Below are 23,512 nucleotides of genomic sequence, written 5' to 3'. Positions count from 1 at the left end.
TGTGCTATGGCTATGCGTTTTTTTCCCTTGGCCTCAGTCTGGACCCCCTCTCCAGGGGCCCAGGCTTAGACTGAGTTTTTTTTTTTTTTTTTACTAACATGCCCCTCTACCCCTCCTCCCCCAGCGTTTACCTGTTTCTCACCTTTTTTGTGAGGGGCGCCGGAAGTTGGCAGACCCGTCAGCGATCCTGTTCTGTCTCCCTGTAATGTTTGATCCTGTTCTGTCTCCCTGTAATGTTTGTCTGATCTTGAATGGGATTGTGCTGAAAATCTTCATTTCCCCTCGGGGATTATTAAAGTATTTCTGATTGTGATTCCGATGTGGAGGTAGCTAAAGCGTAGTACGTACACCAAACCGATCCTGAGGCCAACCCCAGGATCACCGTCATCGCTGGGGTGGAAAAGGGACAGTTTTTTTCCCGGTTAGCATAAAATCAATGGCGTCAAGGGGAGGAGAGGAGCATGGCGACTGCAGTCTTGCAGGGAAGGAAAAAAAAGGCTGTTAGTCTTGAAAAAGTCAGGTCTATTTTTGGTTTGGGCATTGAAGTGATGAGTCGGGTTGGTGGTGTCAGGGAGACGATGCTGCTGTATTTAACAGCACCGTATACCCTAGGGCCCCCCGTCACTTGTCACGTTTGCTTCTGTCCAAACAAAGTCTGCTACGTTTACCCTGATGGTACACTTCCTTTGGGGACAAGCATTTACACCACGTGTGCACCTGACCAGGGTACCACTTGTGACATAGGGTTTGGTTCACTTGCAAAGGAACTCTGGTGTGGTTTGGTGATGTGAACGCTACATGGACCGAAGACACAGCAAGTGAACTCTAGAGCAGTTCAGTGGCCTAGTGGTTAGAGCAGACCTGGGCATTCTGCGGCCCGCGGGCCACATCCGGCCCTTTGTGCGTCCCTGTCCGGCCCGCGTGAGGCCAATCATAAATTACAAAATACATTTAAAAAAGTATCTATGTCGAGTGTGCAATACAACGGTGCTGCTTTTGTTTTGAAAAGCGTTATTTGTATTACTTCCGTGTGGACGTATGCGCGTGCGTCATTGTGAATGGCGTGTTTTCAACAAGACATGGTCTGCCAAGCAACGTTCCCTCTAAGGTGCGCGCCTGCGCAATTGCGCACTGCTCAAGCGTCCTCTGCGCACAGCAAATACACTACCGTTCGAAAGTTTGGGGTCACATTGAAATGTCCTTATTTTTGAAGGAAAAGCACTGTACTTTTCAATGAAGATAACTTTAAACTAGTCTTAACTTGAAAGAAATACACTCTATACATTGCTAATGTGGTAAATGACTATTCTAGCTGCAAATGTCTGGTTTTTGGTGCAATATCTACATAGGTGTATAGAGGCCCATTTCCAGCAACTATCACTCCAGTATTCTAATGGTACAATGTGTTTGCTCATTGGCTCAGAAGGCTAATTGATGATTAGAAAACCCTTGTGCAATCATGTTCACACATCTGAAAACACTTTAGCTCGTTACAGAAGCTACAAAACTGACCTTCCTTTGAGCAGATTGAGTTTCTGGAGCATCACATTAGTGGGGTCAATTAAACGCTCAAAATGGCCAGAAAAAGAGAACTTTCATCTGAAACTCGACAGTCTATTCTTGTTCTTAGAAATGAAGGCTCAAACACAAAATTGTTTGGGTGACCCCAAACTTTTGAACGGTAGTGTATATGCCGCGCACCAAATCAACTCCCATCTGAATTCTAAACAAAATAAACACATTTATTCTGTGTAATTTTGCAATGCAACTTTGAGTGACAGTGACAACAAGCGGCCCTAACGGTGTTCGTCAACACCGTTCAATTGAACACCGTTCAATTATTGTAACGTATATCGAGATGCTTCGAGGACAGGAATTATATCGATCACTTTATTGAGCAAAACTGTTTATATTCGGACATAACCACACCAAAAACATGAGTAAAACACTTATATCTCGAAAAACTAGTCGTTTTCTGCCGTACAAACCAGGCCAAAACCAACTTGTCATCTGTCACCAACACGCATAGCACTAAACCACTGGTGCGTTTATGGCCCCACAAAAAGTCGGACAACTCAAACACCACACAAAGTTACACTATGACTCCTCAGTCATACGTGTGCTTATTTTACTGTCATTTATTATGAATGTTAATTTATTGATATTAATCATGGAATGCTGTTACTAGAGAAAGTTACAGGAATGCACACTTCATCCTATGCTTACATTTCATTGTGCAACATGAGGATGTTTAAGGGGAACTAAATGTGATCTCTGAAAGGGGTACAAATGATTTCCAAAGCAGTGCTTTTGGTATAAAGTTAAGTTAGGTTAAATGAAAGTATTATTATTATTATTATTATTTATCTTACGGTATACATCAAAAATAATATTGAGCAAAATTTAATTGAAATATTGTCAATTTGGCCCTCCAGCAGTGCTCGGGTTGCTCATGCGGCCCCCGGTAAGAATTAATTGCCCACCCCTGGGTTAGAGTGTCCGCTCTGAGATGGGTAGGTTGTGAGTTCAAACCCTGGCCGAGTCATACCAAAGACTATAAAAATGGGAGCCATTACCTCCCTGCTTGGCACTCAGCATCAAGGGTTGGAATTGGGGGGGGGGGGGGGGGGGGTTAAATCACCAAAAATGATTCCCGGGCGCGGCCATTGCTGCTGCTCAGTGCTCCCCTTACCTCCCAGGGGGTGAACAAGGGTGATGGGTCAAATGCAGAGGACAAATTTCACCACACCTAGTGTGTGTGTGACAATCATTGGTACTTTAACTTGAACTTTAAATGTAATCGCCACAAGGATCAAAGACACAGTAAGTGAACTCTGGTGCGGTTCAGAAATGTGAACGTTAATTGGACCAAAGACACAGCGAGTGAACTCTGGGAAACATATGTTGCCCTCCAAGCAACGTCTTTTACATGGACGCCCCTGCTTATTTCAGCAAGACAATGCCAAGCCACGTGTTACATCAACGTGGCGTCATAATAAAAGAGTGCGGGTACTAGACTGGCCTGCCTGTAGTCCAGACCTGTCGCCCATTGAAAATGTGTGGCGCATTATGAAGCCTAAAATAGCACAACAGTTGAACAACTTAAGCTGTACATCAAGCAAGAATGGGAAAGAATTCCACTTCAAAAATGTGTCTCCTCAGTTCCCAAACCTTTAATGAGTGTTGTTAAAAGGAAAGGCCATGTAACACAGTGGTAAAAATGCAACTTTTTTGCAATGTGTTGCTGCCAATACATTCTAATTGTCAGTTTGAACATTAAATATCTTGTCTTTGCAGTCTATTCAATTGAATATAAGTTGAAAAGGATTTGCAAATCATCATTTATTTACGAATTACACAACGTGCCAACTTCACTGGTTTTGGGTTACCGTATTTCCTTGAATAGCCGCCGGGGCGCTAATTAATTTAAAACCTCTTCTCACTCCTGCGTTTACCAAAAGCATGCGGGATTGGCAAGCATGCGCTAATAATTTTAAAACCTCTTCTCACTCCGGCGCTTACCTTATGAAAATCACATTTAATAAAAAAAACGTTATTATGGTCTTACCTTTAGGTATAAATGAGTCCATGCACAGCTCCTATAGAAGTCTTCCTTATCTTTCTTCAGTTTTAAAAGTCTCTCTGTCTCGATGGAAATCTTCCTTTAAGTATTACCTCCTGCTTCGATTAAAAGTCCAGTTTAGAAAACTGTTTTATTTTAGAAATGTAATCCTCCATGGTAAAAGTGCAAGCAAACAATGGCTGCTCACTCTTGCTGCGTGTTGTCTTCTTCTGCAGCACCGGTCTTCTGCAGTACCAGCAGTCGCAAGAAGGATCACTAGCGCCCTCTACCACCAGGAGGCGAAAGTCATTTAATGACTCATATTTGACCCGGCGGAAGTGCCAAGCATGCTCTAATTATTTTGCGAAACGAGTTTGACCCGGCTGTAATTCTAGGCAGGCGAATACTATATTCCCGGCGGCAATTCAAGGAAATACGCTATGTAAAAAAGAAGTAAGCATACCCCATGTTATTGTATATTTACCCAAATAATCTTGCATCCTGCTTGAAAAAATCTAATTTGCCATCTACATCCCACGCACATAAATCAGAATGCTGTTGTTAAAAGATATATCACGTTCTAATGCCAGCAGCTTGTCCCGAAGCTGGAGAATCCGCTGCTCAAATTTCACAAGCTGCACGGCTGAATTATTGATCCAGGCACAAAAATAGATGTTTTTAAATGCCGTAATTTCCATATAGCCGCAGGACAAACGGGCGCAATAACGAAGGACGGATATAGCCTGGAAGTAAACGTGCGGAATATATCATTCGGCACAAAGAAATAAAAACTCTACGCAGCTCTAATGCCTTAGAAGAAAAGACATGAACACACGACAGTGTGTTCTTAAATATTATAGTCTGCACTTTCACAGACTTCATGCCCCAATTAACCACTCAGTGTGGTGTCTCATGAAAACAAAAATAGGTCTAACTATGACCCCCTGCAGAGCAGACGTGGCATCTGTAAAGCTGGCAAATTACGATGGAGTTTATGGAGTAAGTGCTGCAAGAAGGTTGCCATATAAAAAGCACATTGAGTCAAGATTAGGTAGAGAAGGGAAAAAGTCAATAATAGACTGTTTCTCACTGGAGGTGGAGGCCACAATTGAAAGTTGAAAAAATCTCAATAAAATTAGCCTCTTGATCTCAATCAATGACATATTTTTTTTTTTTAGAAAACGCAGGAAGACTGGTCATAATCCAAACCAGCAGGTGGCGCTACTTCCCATGCAAAATATTCTTCCTGTCACTCACACACTAAATAACAGTTGGATAAAACAATAATAATTATAATCTCCATATTACCGGACTATAAGGCGCACTTAAAATCCTTTCATTTTTTCAAAACTCGCCTTACAACCCGGTGCACCTAATGTACGGAATCATTTTGGTTGTGCTTACCGACCTCCAAGCTATTTCTTTTTGGTACATGGTGTAATGATAAGTGTGACCAGTAGATGGCAGACACACATAAGAGATACGTGTAGACTGCAATATGATGGCAGTCACAAATAAGAGATATGTGTAGACTGCAATATGATGGCAGTCACACAAAGAAGATACATATGTGTGGACTGCAATATGATGGCAGTCACAAATAAGAGATATGTGTAGACTGCAATATGATGGCAGTCACACAAAGAAGATACATATGTGTGGACTGCAATATGATGGCAGTCACAAATAAGAGATACGTGTAGACTGCAATATGATGGCAGTCACAAATAAGAGATATGTGTAGACTGCAATATGATGGCAGTCACACATAAGAGATACGTGGAGACTGCACTATGATGGCAGTCACACAAAGAAGATACGTGTAGATTGCAATATGATGGCAGTCACACAAAGAAGTTTCGTGTAGATTGCAATATGATGGCAGTCACACATAAGAGATACGTGTAGACTGCAATATGATGGCAGTCACAAATAAGATATATGTGTAGACTGCAATATGATGGCAGCCACACATAAGAGATACGTGTAGACTGCAATATGATGGCAGTCACAAATAAGATATATGTGTAGACTGCAATATGATGGCAGCCACACATAAGAGATACGTGTAGACTGCAATATGATGGCAGTCACACATAAGAGATACGTGTAGACTGCAATATGACTAAAGTAAACAACACCAACATTTTATATGTTCCATTGAGATTATAGAACATTACACACGGCGCTCAAAAATCTATCAAAATGTTTTAGTAGGACTTTGGTAAGCTATGAAGCCACACCACTTGATGGATTGTACTGTGCTTCAACATAGGAGTATTATTATGGTGTGTGTATAAGGTAAGAAATATTATCTGGTGTTTTGTTTCGCAATATTATGCAAACGAGACTTTTCTTACCTTTTGGTACCTGTTGATGTGTATTTGGGATCTGCATAAGTCCTGAAAATGTGCGTTTGTAGTCCGTGCCGACGCCGTAGTTGATAAGCTTCTTCTTTTCCTCTATCTTCTTGTTATGTGACATTCATCCTCCGCTGTTGCCATTTCTAATATAAAGTAGTGTAAAGTTCTTACTTATATCTGTCAGTAAACTCCCCATGAAAGCACTAAAACATACCGGTGTAGTGAGTTTACATTATTCACCCAAGGAACTTTAGTTATTACAGAGTTCCGGTCGGACGGTTTTTCACGGGACACATTTCGGGCGTTGTTGTTGTTGTTGCACTAGTGAGCCACGGATGAGGAGATGCTGCTCCGTTATTGATTGAAGTAAAGTCTGAATGTCATTAAAACAGTGTGGAGGGGGGCGTGGCCTGCGGGCCTGCCGCGGAACGGGGTGTGCAAAGGACCGGCCTCGAAGACAGCGACAGGTGAGTAGATGGCCCAGGTGGGCATTGTTATCTAATCACCTGTCACCTTTATTAGCAGCAGCCGGGACGAGACAGGAGTTTTGGAGTGCGAGTTGGAGTGTGAGCCAAAGAGAGAGACACGAACCAAGAAAATAAATTTTGCTGGAAAGCAAACGGCTCAACATTTATGAAAATAAACCAGTGTTGTACCCCTGAAATCCGGGCTCTCGTGGCAGTGCGTGGTGGTCCGAGGAGCCCACTAGAGGGCAACCTCTACAAACAGTTAGCTCCGTCTTTTGACACTTCTTCCGCTCCCGTCCTTGCACGCTACACCGCTACAACAAAGATGACGGGGAGAAGACGCTGGCGAAGGTGAGCCACGTACAGGACAATGTGACCAATCTAAGTCTAAGACTAAATGTGACCAATCTAAGGCTAAAACTAAATCTAACCAATCTAAGCCTAAGTCTAGATGTAACAATCTAAGTCTAAGACTAGATGTGACCAATCTAAGTCTAAGACTAGATGTGACCAATCTATGTCTAGGACTAGATGTGACCATTCTAAGACTAAGACTATATGTGACCAATCTAAGTCTAAGACTAGATGTGACCAATCTAAGTCTAAGACTAGATGTGACCAATATAAGTCTAAAATTAGATGTTATGAATCTAAGTCTAAAACTAAATGTGACCAATCTAAGTCTAAGACTAGATGTGACCAATCTATGTCTAGGCCTAGATGTGACCATTCTAAGACTAAGACTATATGTGACCAATCTAAGTCTAAGACTAGATGTGACCAATATAAGTCTAAACTTAGTTGTGATGAATCTAAGTCTAAAACTAAATGCGACCAATCTAAGTCTAAGACTAGATGTGACTAATCTAAGTCTAAGACTAAATGTGACCAATCTAAGCGTAAGTCTAAGACTAGAAGTGACCGATCCAAGTCTAAGACTAGATATGACCAATCTAAGTCTAAGATTAAATGTGACCAATCTAAGCCTAAATCTGAGACTAAATGTGACCAATCTAAGTCTAAGACTAAATGTGACCAATCTAAGTCTAAGACTAAATGTGACCAATCTAAGTCTGAGACTAGATGTGACCAATCCAAGTCTAAGACTAGATGTGACCAATCTAAGTCTAAGACTAGATGTGACCAATCTAAGTCCAAGACTAGATGTGACCAATCTAAGTCCAAGACTAGATGTGACCAATATAAGTCTAAGACTAGATGTGACCAATCTAAGTCTAAGACTAGATGTGACCAATCTAAGTCTAAGACTAGATGTGACCAATCTAAGTCTAAGACTAGATGTGACCAATCTAAGTCTAAGACTAGATGTGACCAATCTAAGTCTAAGACTAGATGTGACCAATCTAAGTCTAAGACTAGATGTGACCAATCTAAGTCTAAGACTAGATGTGACCAATCTAAGTCTAAGACTAGATGTGACCAATCTAAGTCTAAGACTAGATGTGACCAATCTAAGTCTAAGACTAGATGTGACCAATCTAAGTCTAAGACTAGATGTGACCAATCTAAGTCTAAGACTAGATGTGACCAATCTAAGTCTAAGACTAGATGTGACCAATCTAAGTCTAAGACTAGATGTGATCAATCTAAGTCTAAGACTAGATGTGATCAATCTAAGTCTAAGACTAGATGTGACCACCAAACGGCGCATCCTGAAGAGACTGTCAGAAAGTGGCTTGAATGCAACATTTTGAGCAAAGAACCACCATCACATGTTATGTAGACCACAAGGAAGTCTTTTACATTTAGAAAAAAATAATAATATATGACTCCTTTAATGCGCCTTTTGTATGAAAATAGACCTGACTAGACCCGCTCATCGGCAGTGCGCCTTATAATCCGGTGCGCCCTATGGTCCGTAAAATACGGTAATGGATACAATCGATTGAAGAAATAATAGTTAGGTGCAGCCCAGAATGAGATTGGACTGTTCTTCAGCAGCCAGCGTGAGACCACATGGCAAAGTGGACACTGATGCTGTTTGAAAAGTCCAGTTAGCACATGGCACGCCCCCCCCCCCCCCCCCCCCGCTGTGGGTCAAGTAAACAATGACAGGAACCACCACCACGCTGAGCAATGGGAGGGACGCCCTCTACTGTGCACAACTTCAACACAACTGCGAGACAATCCTCAACTGGTGGGTCCTGGTCACGTGTCAAGTGTCATTTTCAAATTTAGAACATGCGCCCTAAAAACCCCTTTGCCTTTTATTTGACAACAGTTGGGGAGGAGGTTTTGTACTCGGTAAAGAGGCGCAAACAGGAGGGGATAGAGATGACCCCATTTCGACAGCTTGTTATCTTGTCTCTCACACACAAACAAACACACATTATTGTATTTGTTACCTTCTTGAGACTGGCGATAAATGCCTCCCTCTCTAGGAGCACCCTTTCTTGATATATAATGATGTGTATTTACAACATTAATAATATATACATACTATGCAAATATCAAAAAGCTTGTTGTGAAAAATGAGTTGGAATTTCACAAGAAAAAGGTCACAATTTCACAAGAAAAAAAAATACGTCATTTGACTCAACGCAGAGTCTCCTGTCAGAGAGAGTTTCAACCCCCACCTCCGGAAGAACTTTGAACATGTCACGAGGGAGGTGCTGGACATTGAGTCCGAGTGGACCGTGTTCCGCGCCTCTGTTGTCGGAGGCGGCTGATTGGAGCTGTGGCCGAAAGGTAGTCGGTGCCTGTCGTGGCGGTAATCCTAGACCCCGTTGGTGGACACCGGCGGTGAGGGATGCCGTCAAGCTGAAGAAGGAGTCCTATCGGGTTCTTTTGGCTCATAGGACTCCTGAGGCAGCGGACAGGTACCGACAGGCCAAGCGGTGTGCGGCTTCGGCGGTCGCGGAGGCAAGAACTCGGATATGGGAGGAGTTCGGGGAAGCCATGGAAAACGACTTCCGGACGGCTTCGAAGCGATTCTGGACCACCATCCGCCGCCTCAGGAAGGGGAAGCAGTGCACTGAGGATGGTGTTCTGCTGACCTTGACTGCGGATGTTGTGGATCGGTGGAGGGAATACTTCGAAGACCTCCTCAATCCCACCGACACGTCTTCCTATGAGGAAGCAGTGCCTGGGGAATCTGTGGTGGGCTCTCCTATTTCTGGGGCTGAGGTTGCTGAGGTAGTTAAAAAGCTCCTCGGTGGCGAGGCCCCGGGGGTGGATGAGATCCGCCCGGAGTTCCTTAAGGCTCTGGATGCTGTGGGGCTGTCTTGGTTGACAAGACTCTGCAGCATCGCATGGACATCGGGGGCAGTACCTCTGGATTGGCAGACCGGGGGGTGGTGGTTCCGCTCTTTAAAAAAAGGAACCGGAGGGTGTGTTCTAACTATCGGGGGATCACACTCCTCAGCCTTCCCGGTAAGGTATATTCAGGTGTACTGGAGAGGAGGCGACGCCGGATAGTCGAACCTCGGATAAAGGAGGAACAGTGGTTTTCGTCCTGGTCGTGGAACTGTGGACCAGCTCTATACTCTCGGCAGGGTCCTTGAGGGTGCATGGGAGTTTGCCCAACCAGTCTACATGTGCTTTGTGGACTTGGAGAAGGCATCCGACCGTGTCCCTCGGGAAGTCCCGTGGGGAGTGCTCAGAGAGTATGGGGTATCGGACTGTCTGATTGTGGCGGTCCGCTCCCTGTATGATCAGTGTCAGAGCTTGGTCCGCATTGCCGGCAGTAAGTCAGACACGTTTCCAGTGAGGGTTGGACTCCGCCAAGGCTGCCCTTTGTCACCCATTCTGTTCATAACTTTTATGGACAAAATTTCTAGGCGCAGTCAGGGCGTTGAGGGGATCTGGTTTGGTGGCTGCAGGATTAGGTCTCTGCTTTTTGCAGATGATGTGGTCCTGATGGCTTCATCTGGCCAGGATCTTCAGCTCTCACTGGATCGGTTCGCAGCCGAGTGTGAAGCGACTGGGATGGGAATCAGCACCTCCAAGTCAGAGTCCATGGTTCTTGCCCGGAAAAGGGTGGAGTGCCATCTCCGGGTTAGGGAGGAGATCTTGCCCCAAGTGGAGGAGTTCAAGTACCTCGGAGTCTTGTTCACAAGTGAGGGAAGAGTGGATGATGAGATCGACAGGTGGATCGGTGCGGCGTCTTCAGTAATGCAGACGCTGTATCGATCTGTTGTGGTGAAGAAGGAGCTGAGCCGGAAGGCAAAGCTCTCAATTTACTACGTTCCCATCCTCACCTATGGTCATGAGCTTTGGGTTATGACCGAAAAGACAAGATCACGGGTACAAGCGGCCGAAATGAGTTTCCTCTGCCGGGTGGCGGGGCTATCCCTTAGAGATAGGGTGAGAAGCTCTGTCATCCGGGAGGAGCTCAAAGTAAAGCCGCTGCTCCTCCACATGGAGAGGAGCCAGATGAGGTGGTTCGGGCATCTGGTCAGGATGCCACCCGAACGCCTCCCTAGGGAGGTGTTTCGGGCACGTCCGACCGGTAGGAGGCCACGGGGAAGACCCCGGACACGTTGGGAAGACTATGTCTCCCGGCTGGCCTGGGAACGACTCGGGATCCCCCGGGAAGAGCTGGACGAAGTGGCTGGGGAGAGGGAAGTCTGGGCTTCCCTGCTTAGGCTGCTGCCCCCGCGACCCGACCTCAGATAAGCGGAAGAAGATGGATGGATGGATGGATGGAAGTCAAAATTTTACGACAAAAACTGAACATTTGTGCAATATTATGATGAAAGTTGGAATTCTACTCAACAACAGTCGCAATTTTACAAGAAAAGCTTAACATTTTGGCAATTTTATGAAAAGAGTCCAAATTTTACTCGACAAAAGTCACAATTTTATAAGAAAACTTTAAAATGTTGGCAATAATATAATAATGATCGGAATTTTACTCGGCAAAATTATGACTAAAGTCAACAACAAAAAAATGGCAATATTGTGATAAAAGTCAGAATTTTTTATGACAAATGTCGCCATTTTGCATTAAAAAGTAATCATTTTACATTTAAAAAGAAGTACTATTTTTACGAGACAATATTTCAATATTACAGAAACAGAAAGAATATGAGAAATTGTTCCCAATTTTATAAGACAAAAAGTCGACACATTGTGAAAAAAAGACTGCTTGTATTTTTTTAAATTTTTTGTTTGTATTTGGATTTTAATCTTAATTATTGACTTCAAGTTATTACGGTATGTATCTATATGATTTTTCTTTTTTTTTTGTATTAATTTTGACCAAAGGGGGCGCATTTAAATTTCTTACACACACTTGTTATTACATATGTTGACCAGAGGGGGAGCACTCTTAAAACCGAACAGGGAAGTCTTGTTTTATCATATATTGCCGCCTTTGCACCTGTCAATGTTTACTTTTGTATGCACATTAAATCAACAAAACATCCAGACTTTGGAGCAATGTTCACGGACTCTAGTATTTGGCTCTCTATGAGATGCAATGGTTTTCCGTATTGGGACCATGATTTCGGTCCTAACTTGTTCACCTCACCAGTCCTCATATGTTGATGTCTCTAGCAGGGTAGAAATACAAGAACACACACACACACACACACACACACACACACACACACACACACACACACACACACACACACACACACACACACACACACACACACACACACACACACACACACACACACACACACACACACACACACATTATTGTATTTGCTACCTTCTTGAGACTGACAAAAAATGCCTCCCTCTTTAGGACCAGCCTTTCTAGATATATAAAGATGTGTATTTACAACATTAATAATATTTACATACTATGCAAATATAAAAAAGCTTGTTGTGAAAAATGAGTTGGAATTTCACAAGAAAAAGGTCACAATTTCACAAGAAAAAGGTCACAATTTCACAAGAAAAAGGTCACAATTTCACAAGAAAAAAACTTCATTTTACTCAACGCAAGTCAAAATTTGACAAGAAAAACTGAACATGTGTGCAATATTATGACGGAAGTTGGAATTCTACTCGATAACAGTCGCAATTTTACAATAAACGCTTAAAATTTTGGCAATTTTATGAAAAGAGTCCAAATTTGACTTAACAAAAGTCACAATTTTATAAGAAAACTTACAAACGTTGGCAATATTATAATAATGATCGAATGTTTACTCTGCAAAATTATGACAAAAGTCATAATTTTACTCAAAATATGTCGCTATTTTACAAGAACAAAATAATGGCAATATTGTGATAAAAGTCAGATTTTTTTAGGACAAATGTCGCCATTTTGCATTAAAAAAGTAATCATTTTACATTTTAAAAAAAGTACTATTTTTACGAGACAATATTTCAATATTACAGAAACAGAAAGAATATGAGAAATTGTTCCCAATTTTATAAGAAAAAAAGTCGACACATTGTGAGAAAAAGACTGCTTTTTAGTCAATTTGTATTTCTATTTTGTTTGTTTGTAATTGGATTTTAATCTTCATTATTGACTTCAACTTATTACAGTATGTCTTCATATACATTTTTAATTTTTTTTAATTAATTTTGGCCAAAGGGGGCGCATTTCATTTTCTTACACACACTTGTTATTACATATGTTGACCAGAGGGGGAGCACTCTTAAAACCGACACACAGTCAACATGAAAAATCCCTCCTTTTTGGGACCACCCTAATTTTAATAGATTTCACCACCAGGGGTGCAAATGAGATTTTTTGGTTTTTGTAATGTGCTTAAGGCCGATGACAAACGAGCCACGGACCACAGATGGCCCCTGTGCCGCACTTTGGCCAACCCAGCTGTAGAAGCTAACTGTTAATGACCACTAGAATCTTAGTACCGTAGTGTACTTGTTCATCCTATGGTCACATATGGGACGCGGGTTGTCTTATGTCAGCACCGGAAGTCGTAAAAATCAACTGTTCACCTAGGCGGCTTTTTTCGGGGATGAACAGGGAAGTCTTGTTTAATCATATATTGCCGCCTTTGCACCTGTCAATGTTTACTTTTGTATGCACATTAAATCAACAAAACATCCAGACTTTGGAGCAATGTTCACGGACTCTAGTATTTGGCTCTCTATGAGATGCAATGGTTTTCCGTATTGGGACCATGATTTCGGTCCTAACTTGTTCACCTCACCAGTCCTCATATGGAAACTACTTTTCCTTGTTGATGTCTCAAGCAGGGTAGAAATACAAGAACACACACACACACCTCATATGGAAACTACTTTTCCTTGTTGATGTCTCAAGCAGGGTAGAAATACAAGAACACACACACACACACACACACACACACACACACACACACACACACACACACACACACACACACACACACACACATTATTGTATTTGCTACCTTCTTGAGACTGACAAAAAATGCCTCCCTCTTTAGGACCAGCCTTTCTAGATATATAAAGATGTGTATTTACAACATTAATAATATATACATACTATGCAAATATAAAAAAGGTTGTTGTGAAAAATGAGTTGGAATTTCACAAGAAAAAGGTCACAATTTCACAAGAAAAAAACTTCATTTTACTCAACGCAAGTCAAAATTTGACAAGAAAAACTGAAAATGTGTGCAATATTATGACGGAAGTTGGAATTCTACTCGATAATAGTCGCAATTTTACAAGAAACGCTTAAAATTTTGGCAATTTTATGAAAAGAGTCCAAATTTGACTTAACAAAAGTCACAATTTTATAAGAAAACTTACAAACGTTGGCAATATTATAATAATGATCGAAATTTTACTCGGCAAAATTATGACAAAAGTCATAATTTTACTCAAAATATGTCGCTATTTTACAAGAACAAAAAAATGGCAATTTTTTGATAAAAGTCAGAATTTTTTATGACAAATGTCGCCATTTTGCATTAAAAAAGTAATCATTTTACATTAAAAAAAAAAGTACTATTTTTACGAGACAATATTTCAATATTACAGAAACAGAAAGAACATGACAAATTGTTCCCAATTTTATAAGACAAAAAGTCGACACATTGTGAAAAAAAGACTACTTGTATTTTTTTAAATTTTTTGTTTGTATTTGGATTTTAATCTTAATTATTGACTTCAAGTTATTACGGTATGTATCTATATGATTTTTCTTTTTTTTTTGTATTAATTTTGACCAAAGGGGGCGCATTTAAATTTCTTACACACACTTGTTATTACATATGTTGACCAGAGGGGGAGCACTCTTAAAACCAAACAGGGAAGTCTTGTTTTATCATATATTGCCACCTTTGCACCTGTCAATGTTTACTTTTGTATGCACATTAAATCAACAAAACATCCAGACTTTGGAGCAATGTTCACGGACTCTAGTATTTGGCTCTCTATGAGATGCAATCGTTTTCCGTATTGGGACGAAGATTTCGGTCCTCATATGGAAACTACTTTTCCTTGTTGATGTCTCAAGAAGGGTAGAAATACAAGAACACACACACACACACACACACACACACACACACACACACACACACACACACACACACACACACACACACACACACACACACACACACACACACACACACACACACACACACACACACAACATCAGAGGAAGCAATTTCCTGCTGTTCAGAGCCGGCGTGAAGGCAACGTGCTGCAATATTGACTAAATCAGTTTTCTTTAAGGTTATGATGTGATTCATGCCTTGTGTAATGCATCTCTAATAGGCATAACTTTCTCCTTCAATCACCTGCGTGAGGCACGCATCAAAGACCAGGTGCACTCCAGTCTCTGTCCCGGCTGCTCAGCGTGGTATGGCCAAAGCGGGGGTCGGCAACCCGCGGCTCTCGAGCCGCACGTGGCTCTTTAGTGCCGCCCTGGAGCATTTTTAAAAAATGATTTAAAATGGAAAAAGATGGGGACATTTTTTTTTAGTATGTTTTTTGAGGGCCGACATGACCGAACCTTCCCAATTGTTAGAACTACCACCGTTTAATATGTTTAATGTGTGTATGCTTCGCTTATGACACTATTTTGGTGAAAATTGTTTTGTCCTACTCATTTTGGCGGTTCTTGAACCCACCATAGTGTGGACTGTGACGCAACAGTTTGTTTACATGTACAGTCTTCCACTCCTTTGTCTCATTTTGTCCACCAAACGTTGTATACTGTGCGTGAATGCACAAAGGTGTGCTTTGTAGGTGTTATTGACTTGTTGGAGTGCTAATCAGGCATATTTGGTCAGTGCATGACTGCAAGCTAATCCATGCTAACATGCTAATTAGGCTAGCTGTATGTATATACTGCCTCATTTTGCCTCATGTGTAGGTATATTTGAACTCACTTAATATCCTTTACTTGTATCCTCTTTGTATTTCATTTAGTTTTGCATGTCTCATGAAACATTATCTGTATGTAATATTGGCTGCATTTCATGCCATGTTGTTCCAGACCACAGCAAACATTACCTAGATTGCCAAAGATTGTAATACATCTATTAGAAGAAGAATCAAGTCATTTCCAGGAGTTATCTTACCTTCTGAGTAGCCTCGGATTTACTAATGCTTTCTAATGTTGTACAAATGTGTAGAATAAATATACAATGTCGACCTTTCCGTCAACAAAGATTTGCTTCAGCCTGCGACACAGTCATTTTGATAGTAGGCTAATATAGCTAATATAGACACTTACATCATGTGTTGCCTTCATTATAACACTTATATAAGACTTTTAAAGTCATTTTGATAGTAGGCTATTATAGCTAATATAGACACTTACGTCATGTGTTGCCTTCATTATAACACTTATATAAGACTTTTAAAGTCATTTTGATAGTAGGCTATTATAGCTAATATAGACACTTACGTCATGTGTTGCCTTCATTATAACACTTATATAAGACTTTTAAAGTCATTTTGATAGTAGGCTATTATAGCTAATATAAACACTTACGTCATGTGTTGCCTTCATTATAACACTTATATAAGACTTTTAAAGTCATTTTGATAGTAGGCTATTATAGCTAATATAGACACTTTCGTCATGTGTTGCCTTCATTATAACACTTATATAAGGCTTTTAAAGTCAGTTTGATAGTAGGCTATTATAGCTAATATAGACATTTACGTCATGTGTTGCCTTCAATATAACACTTTTATAAGACTTTTAAAGTCATTTTGATAGTAGGCTATTATAGCTAATATAGACACTTACGTCATGTGTTGCCTTCATTATAACACTTATATAAGACTTTTAAAGTCATTTTGATAGTAGGCTATTATAGCTAATATAGACACTTACGTCATGTGTTGCCTTCATTATACCACTTATATAAGACTCTTAAAGTCATTTTAATAGTAGGCTATTATAGCTAATATAGACACTTACGTCATGTGTTGCCTTCATTATAACACTTATATAAGACTTTTAAAGTCATTTTGATAGTAGGCTATTATAGCTAATATAGACACTTACGTCATGTGTTGCCTTCATTATAACACTTATATAAGACTTTTAAAGTCATTTTGATAGTAGGCTATTATAGCTAATATAGACACTTACGTCATGTGTTGCCTTCATTATAACACTTTTATAAGACTTTTAAAGTCATTTTGATAGTAGGCTATTGTAGCTAATATAGACACTTACGTCATGTGTTGCCTTCATTATAACACTTATATAAGACTTTTAAAGTCATTTTGATAGTAGGCTATTATAGCTAATATAGACACTTACATCATGTGTTGCCTTCATTATAACACTTATATAAGACTTTTAAAGTCATTTTGATAGTAGGCTATTATAGCTAAGATAGACACTTACGTCATGTGTTGCCTTCATTATACCACTTATATAAGACTTTTAAAGTCATTTTGATAGTAGGCTATTATAGCTAATATAGACACTTACATTATGTGTTGCCTTCATTATAACACTTATATAAGACTTTTAAAGTCATTTTGATAGTAGGCTATTATAGCTAATATAGACACTTACATCATGTGTTGCCTTCATTATAACACTTATATAAGACTTTTAAAGTCATTTTGATAGTAGGCTATTATAGCTAATATAGACACTTACGTCATGTGTTGCCTTCATTATAACACTTATATAAGACTTTTAAAGACTAGTCCATTAACAAATAAAAAGTCAAGGGCGGTCACGGCATGTTGTTGCCGCCGATGCTGGTCAAGTTTTTAGGGCTTACTGCAAATAACGAGGGCGTTCGTGGCACTTAAATTCGAGCCCTGTACTGGTATTCACACTAAAAATACCGTAATATCAGTTTGGTCACCAATTGGGCCGTACTTTAGGTGCGAAGTGGGTCCAAGCAAGGTACAATCGGCCATGTGTGAAGAGACTCGCCTCCCATATCCTTCGTGTCGTTATCATTTGCTTACCAGTGTACTCCGGGTCCACATGGGGAGGGTAGAAGCGGAAGTTGATGAAGAAGGGAATAGGCACTCCGAACTTGAACCACTCCACCACGTAGGGGGGCTGCTGGCCATCCAGGGGAGGGGACACGTCGCACCCCAGGATCACGCTCTCTCCGGCGCGCGCCGTCACAAACCGAGGCTCTTCTCTCACTCCGTGGGCACCTGAGGACACAGCAAAGGGACGTGGCGTCAGGAAGTTCATCCCCACGCTGACAAGCGAGGCCAAGTAATGCCCGAGTAAGTGGCGATTAAAGCGTATCAGAAATAAACGACATTAAAGGCCTACTGAAAGCCACTACTAGCGACCACGCAGTCTGATAGTTTATATATCAATGATGAAATCTTAACATTGCAACACATGCCAATACGGCCGAGTTAACTTATAAAGTGACATTTTAAATTTCCCGCCACACTTCCGGTTGAAAACGTTTTTTTTATGCTGACGTATGCGCGTGACGTCAAGGGTTTGTACGGAAGTATACGGACCCATTGTATCACAATACAAAAAGCTCTGTTTTCATCGCAAAATTCCACAGTATTCTGGACATCTGTGTTGGTGAGTCTTTTGCAAATTTGTTTAATGAACAATGAAGACTGCAAAGAAGAAAGCTGTAGGTGGGATCGGTGTATTAGCGGCTGGCTGCAGCAACACAACCAGGAGGACTTTGACTCGGATAGCAGACGCGCTATCCGACGCTAGCCGCCGACCGCATCGATGATCGGGTGAAGTCCTTCGTCGCGCCGTCGATCGCTGGAACGCAGGTGAGCACGGGTGTTAATGAGCAGATGAGGGCTGGCGTAGGTGGAGCGCTAATGTTTTTAGCATAGCTCTGACGGGGTCCCGTAGCTAAGTAAGCTTCAATGGCGTCGTTAGCAACAGCATTGCTAGGCTTCGACAGGCGGCACAGCATTAACCGTGTGGTTACAGGACCAGTGTTTGATTCAGTGTCTCCTGATAGTAGTATTGTTGATCTTCTGTCTATCCTTCCAGTCAGGGGCTTATTTCCTTTGTTTCTATCTGCATTTAAGCACGATGCTATCACGTTAGCTCCGTAGCTAAAGTGCTTCGCCGATGTATTGTCGTGGAGATAAAAGTCACTGTGAATGTCCATTTCGCGTTCTCGACTCTCATTTTCAAGGATATAGCAGTGGTCCCCAACCACCGGGCCGCGGACCGGTACCGGGCCGCGCAAGAAATTTAAAAAAAAAAAAATAATAATTTTTTTTTTTTTTTTTTAAATTAAATCAACATAAAAAACACAATATATACATATTGTGTATGTGTATGTCAATATAGATCAATACAGTCTGCAGGTATACAGTCCGTAAGCACACATGATTGTATTTCTTTATGGAAAACTCCCCCTCCCCCGATCCGTGGGACAAATTTTCAAGCGTTGACCGGTCCCCAGCTACAAAAAGGTTGGGGACCACTGGGATATAGTATCCGAGGTGGTTTAAAATGCAAATCCGTGATCCACAATAGAAAAAGGAGAAAGTGTGGAATCCAATGAGCCAGCTTGTACCTAAGTTACGGTCAGAGCGAAAAAAGATACGTCCTGCACTTCACTCTAGTCCTTCACTCTCACGTTCCTCATCCACAAATCTTTCATCCTGGCTCAAATTAATGGGGTAATCGTCGCTTTCTCGGTCCGAATCGCTCTCGCTGCTGGTGTAAACAATGGGGATATGTGAAGAGCCCTTCAACCTGCGACGTCACGCTACTTCCGGTACAGGCAAGGCTTTTTTATTAGCGACCAAAAGTTGCGACCTTAATCGTCGATGTTCTCTACTAAATCCTTTCAGCAAAAATATGGCAATATCGCGAAATGATCAAGTATGACACATAGAATGGATCTGCTATCCCCGTTTAAATAAAAAAAATGCCATTTCAGTAGGCCTTTAAAGCATCTTAGCTTGATCATAACAGGATGTGGCGCCCACCCGCACTCCTCCGAAGCGCCACCCTGCCCGGCGCTCGGACACGGGAGAGGCCGGCACGCTGCCGAGCGTTATTATCAGATGACTGAAAGGTCGGCGCACCTGCCTCAGCAGAACACTCACTCCGGCAATGGATTTTGTCCAGTTGCCCGCCCACAGACACATCGCATCCCAGCTTTCATCGAGTCGCCTGGAAGGGATGAGGAGACGTGCTGACGCGCCACTCCACAGTCCACGCCACTTATACTACCATCACTTTTGTTAGCTCCTCTTAGTAGTATGACTATGCAAAATCTGATTTCAGCACGTCTGTGAGGAGGATTCTAGCAAAATGATCATATCCAAATACTTCTCTTTTAGGAATATCCTAATCAACATTTTTGGCATCTGATTCCAATCAAGTTTTTTTGGTTTCCGAACCGATCCAATTTCGAGTCTGGATCCGATACTTTGACATAGGGCTGGGCGATATGGCCTTTTTTTAATATCTCAATATTATTAGGCCATGTCACGATACACCATATATATCTGGATATTTTGCCTTAGCCTTGAATGAACACTTGATATAATCACAGCAGTATGATGATTCTATGTGTCTACATCAGGGGTCACCAACCTTTTTGAAAGCAAGAGTTACTTCTTGGGTAGTGATTAATGCGAAGGGCTACCAGTTTGATACACACTTGGATAAATTGCCAGAAATAGCCAATTTGCTCAATTTACCTTTAACTCTATGTTATTATTAATAGTTAATGATATTTACACTTAATTGAACGGTTTAAAAGAGGAGAAAACACGAAAAAAATGACAATTAAAATTCGAAACATAGTTTATCTTCAATTTCGACTCTTTAAAATTCAAAATTCAACCGAAAAAAAGAAGAGAGAAACTAGCTAATTCGAATCTTTTTGAAAAAATTAAAAAAAGAATTTATGGAACATCAATAGTAAATTTTCCTGATTAAGATTAATTTTAGAATTTTGATGACATGTTTTAAATAGGTTAAAATCCAATCTGCACTTTGTTAGAATATATAACAAATTGGACCAAGCTATATTTCTAACAAATACAAATCATTATTTCTTCTAGATTTTCCAGAACAAAAATTTTAAAAGAAATTCAAAAGACTTTGAACAAAGATTTAAATTTGATTCTACAGATTTTCTAGATTTGCCAGAATATTTTTTTTGAATTTTAATAATAATAAGTTTGAAGAAATATTTCACAAATATTCTTTGTCGAAAAACAGAAGCTAAAATGAAGAATTAAATTAAAATGTATTTATTATTCTTTACAAAGGAAAAATAAATTTACTTGAACATTGATTTAAATTGTCAGGAAAGAAGAGGAAGGAATTTAAAAGGTAAAAAGGTATATGTGTTTAAAAATCCTAAAATAATTTATAAGGTTGTATTTTTTCTCTAAAATTGTCTTTCTGAAAGTTATAAGAAGCAAAGTAAAAAAAATTATGAATTTATTTAAACAAGCGAAGACCAAGTCTTTAAAATATTTCCTTGGATTTTCAAATTCTATTTGAGTTTTGTCTCTCTTAGAATTAAAAATGTCGAGCAAAGCGAGACCAGCTTGCTAGTAAATAAATACAATTTATAAAATAGAGGCAGCTCACTGGTAAGTGCTGCTATTTGAGCTATTTTTAGAACAGGCCAGCGGGCTACTCATCTGGTCCTTACGGGCTACCTGGTGCCCGCGGGCACCGCGTTGGTGACCCCTGGTCTACATTAATAATAAATAATAATAATGGATTAGATTTATATAGCGCTTTTCTAGACACTCAAAGCGCTTCACAGAGAAGTGAGAACCCATCGTTCATTTTTACAACTCATTCATTCATCATTCATTCTCCGGTGTGAGCGGCACCGGGGGCAAGGGTGAAGTGTCCTGCCCAAGGACACAACGGCAGCGATTTTGGATGGTAAGAGGCGGGGAGCGAACCTGCAACCCTCAGGTTTCTGGCACGGCCGCTCTACCCACTACGCCATGCCGCCCCTATTAAAACATTCTTCTTCATACTGCATTAATATATGTTACTTTTAAACTTTCATGCAGAGAGGGAAATCACAACTAAAAGTGTATTTATTAAACAGTTATTAAGCAGTGGCACAAACATTCATGTCATTTCCAAAACAGAAAGTGCAAGATTGTCAGAGGCATTTTAAAACAAGCTATTAGTGCACTTTTGTGCATGATGTCACTAAGATGACATATCAAAACAACACTAAATTAAAGTGCACATTTTGTACAGAACACCACTACAATAGTTTAAAACAAATAAAGTGCACTTTTGTGCATGATGTCACACAAGATATTTCAATAAGTGTCAAATAAAAATGAGCTGCATAATAGGAAATCAAATAGTGTATGTCCTTCACTATGTGGTAGGTTCCTGCGGACGTTATCTCCTTCTGTTGTTGACTATTTGTTTCATACGGTGTTGATGTGGAAATACAAACCCCGTTTCCATATGAGTTGGGAAATTGTGTTAAATGTAAATATAAACGGAATACAATGATTTGCAAATCCTTTTCAAGCCATATTCAGTTGAATATGCTACAAAGACAACATATTTGATGTTCAAACTGATGAACTTTTTTTTTTTGCAAATAATCATTAACTTCAGAATTTGATGCCAGCAACACGTGACAAAGAAGTTGGGAAAGGTGGCAATAAATACTGATAAAGTTGAGGAATGCTCATCAAACACTTATTTGGAACATCCCACAGGTGTGCAGGCTAATTGGGAACAGGTGGGTGCCATGATTGGGTATAAAAGTAGATTCCATGAAATGCTCAGTCATTCACAAACAAGGATGGGGCGAGGGTCACCACTTTGTCAACAAATGCGTGAGCAAATTGTTGAACAGTTTAAGAACAACATTTCTCAAGCAGCTATTGCAAGGAATTTAGGGATTTCACCATCTACGCTCCGTAATATCATCAAAGGGTTCAGAGAATCTGGAGAAATCACTGCACGTAAGCAGCTAAGCCCGTGACCTTCCATCCCTCAGGCTGTACTGCATCAACAAGCGACATCAGTGTGTAAAGGATATCACCACATGGGCTCAGGAACACTTCAGAAACCCACTGTCAGTAACTACAGCTGGTCGCTGCATCTGTAAGTGCAAGTTAAAACTCTCCTATGCAAGGCGAAAACCGTTTATCAACAACACCCAGAAACGCCGTCGGCTTCGCTGGGCCTGAGCTCATCTAAGATGGACTGATGCAAAGTGGAAAAGTGTTCTGTGGTCTGACGAGTCCACATTTCAAATTGTTTTTGGAAACTGTGGACGTCGTGTCCTCCGGACCAAAGAGGAAAAGAACCATCCGGATTGTTCTAGGCGCAAAGTGTAAAAGCCAGCATGTGTGATGGTATGGGGGTGTATTAGTGCCCAAGACATGGGTAACTTACACATCTGTGAAGGCACCATTAATGCTGAAAGGTACATACAGCTTTTGGAGCAACATATGTTGCCATCCAAGCAACGTTACCATGGACGCCCCTGCTTATTTCAGCAAGACAATGCCAAGCCACGTGTTACATCAACGTGGCTTCATAGTAAAAGAGTGCGGGTACTAGACTGGCCTGCCTGTAGTCCAGACCTGTCTCCCATTGAAAATGTGTGAAGCCTAAAATAGCACAAGGGAGACCCCCGGACTGTTGAACAACTTAAGCTGTACATCAAGCAAGAATGGGAAAGAATTCCACCTGAGAAGCTTCAAAAATGTGTCTCCTCAGTTCCCAAACCTTTACTGAGTGTTGTTAAAAGGAAAGGCCATGTAAC

General features: G+C 40.8%; 1 protein-coding gene across 2 annotated transcripts in view; it reads right to left on the bottom strand.

Moving 5' to 3' along the window:
* The window catches only part of igsf9ba (immunoglobulin superfamily, member 9Ba), a 215,350-nt gene that overhangs the window by 146,712 nt on the left and 45,126 nt on the right, over positions 1 to 23,512 (bottom strand). For both annotated transcript variants that reach the window (XM_062059908.1, XM_062059909.1), the window contains exon 2: positions 17,736 to 17,933. In XM_062059908.1, the coding sequence (XP_061915892.1) occupies positions 17,736 to 17,933 (198 nt within the window). The remainder of the gene's footprint in view (positions 1 to 17,735; positions 17,934 to 23,512) is intronic.

This window comes from Entelurus aequoreus, linkage group LG10 (assembly GCF_033978785.1).
Source record: "Entelurus aequoreus isolate RoL-2023_Sb linkage group LG10, RoL_Eaeq_v1.1, whole genome shotgun sequence".
Taxonomy (NCBI): domain Eukaryota; kingdom Metazoa; phylum Chordata; class Actinopteri; order Syngnathiformes; family Syngnathidae; genus Entelurus; species Entelurus aequoreus.
Note: the sequence above shows the minus strand (reverse complement) of the source record. Positions and strands in the feature narration are given on the sequence as shown.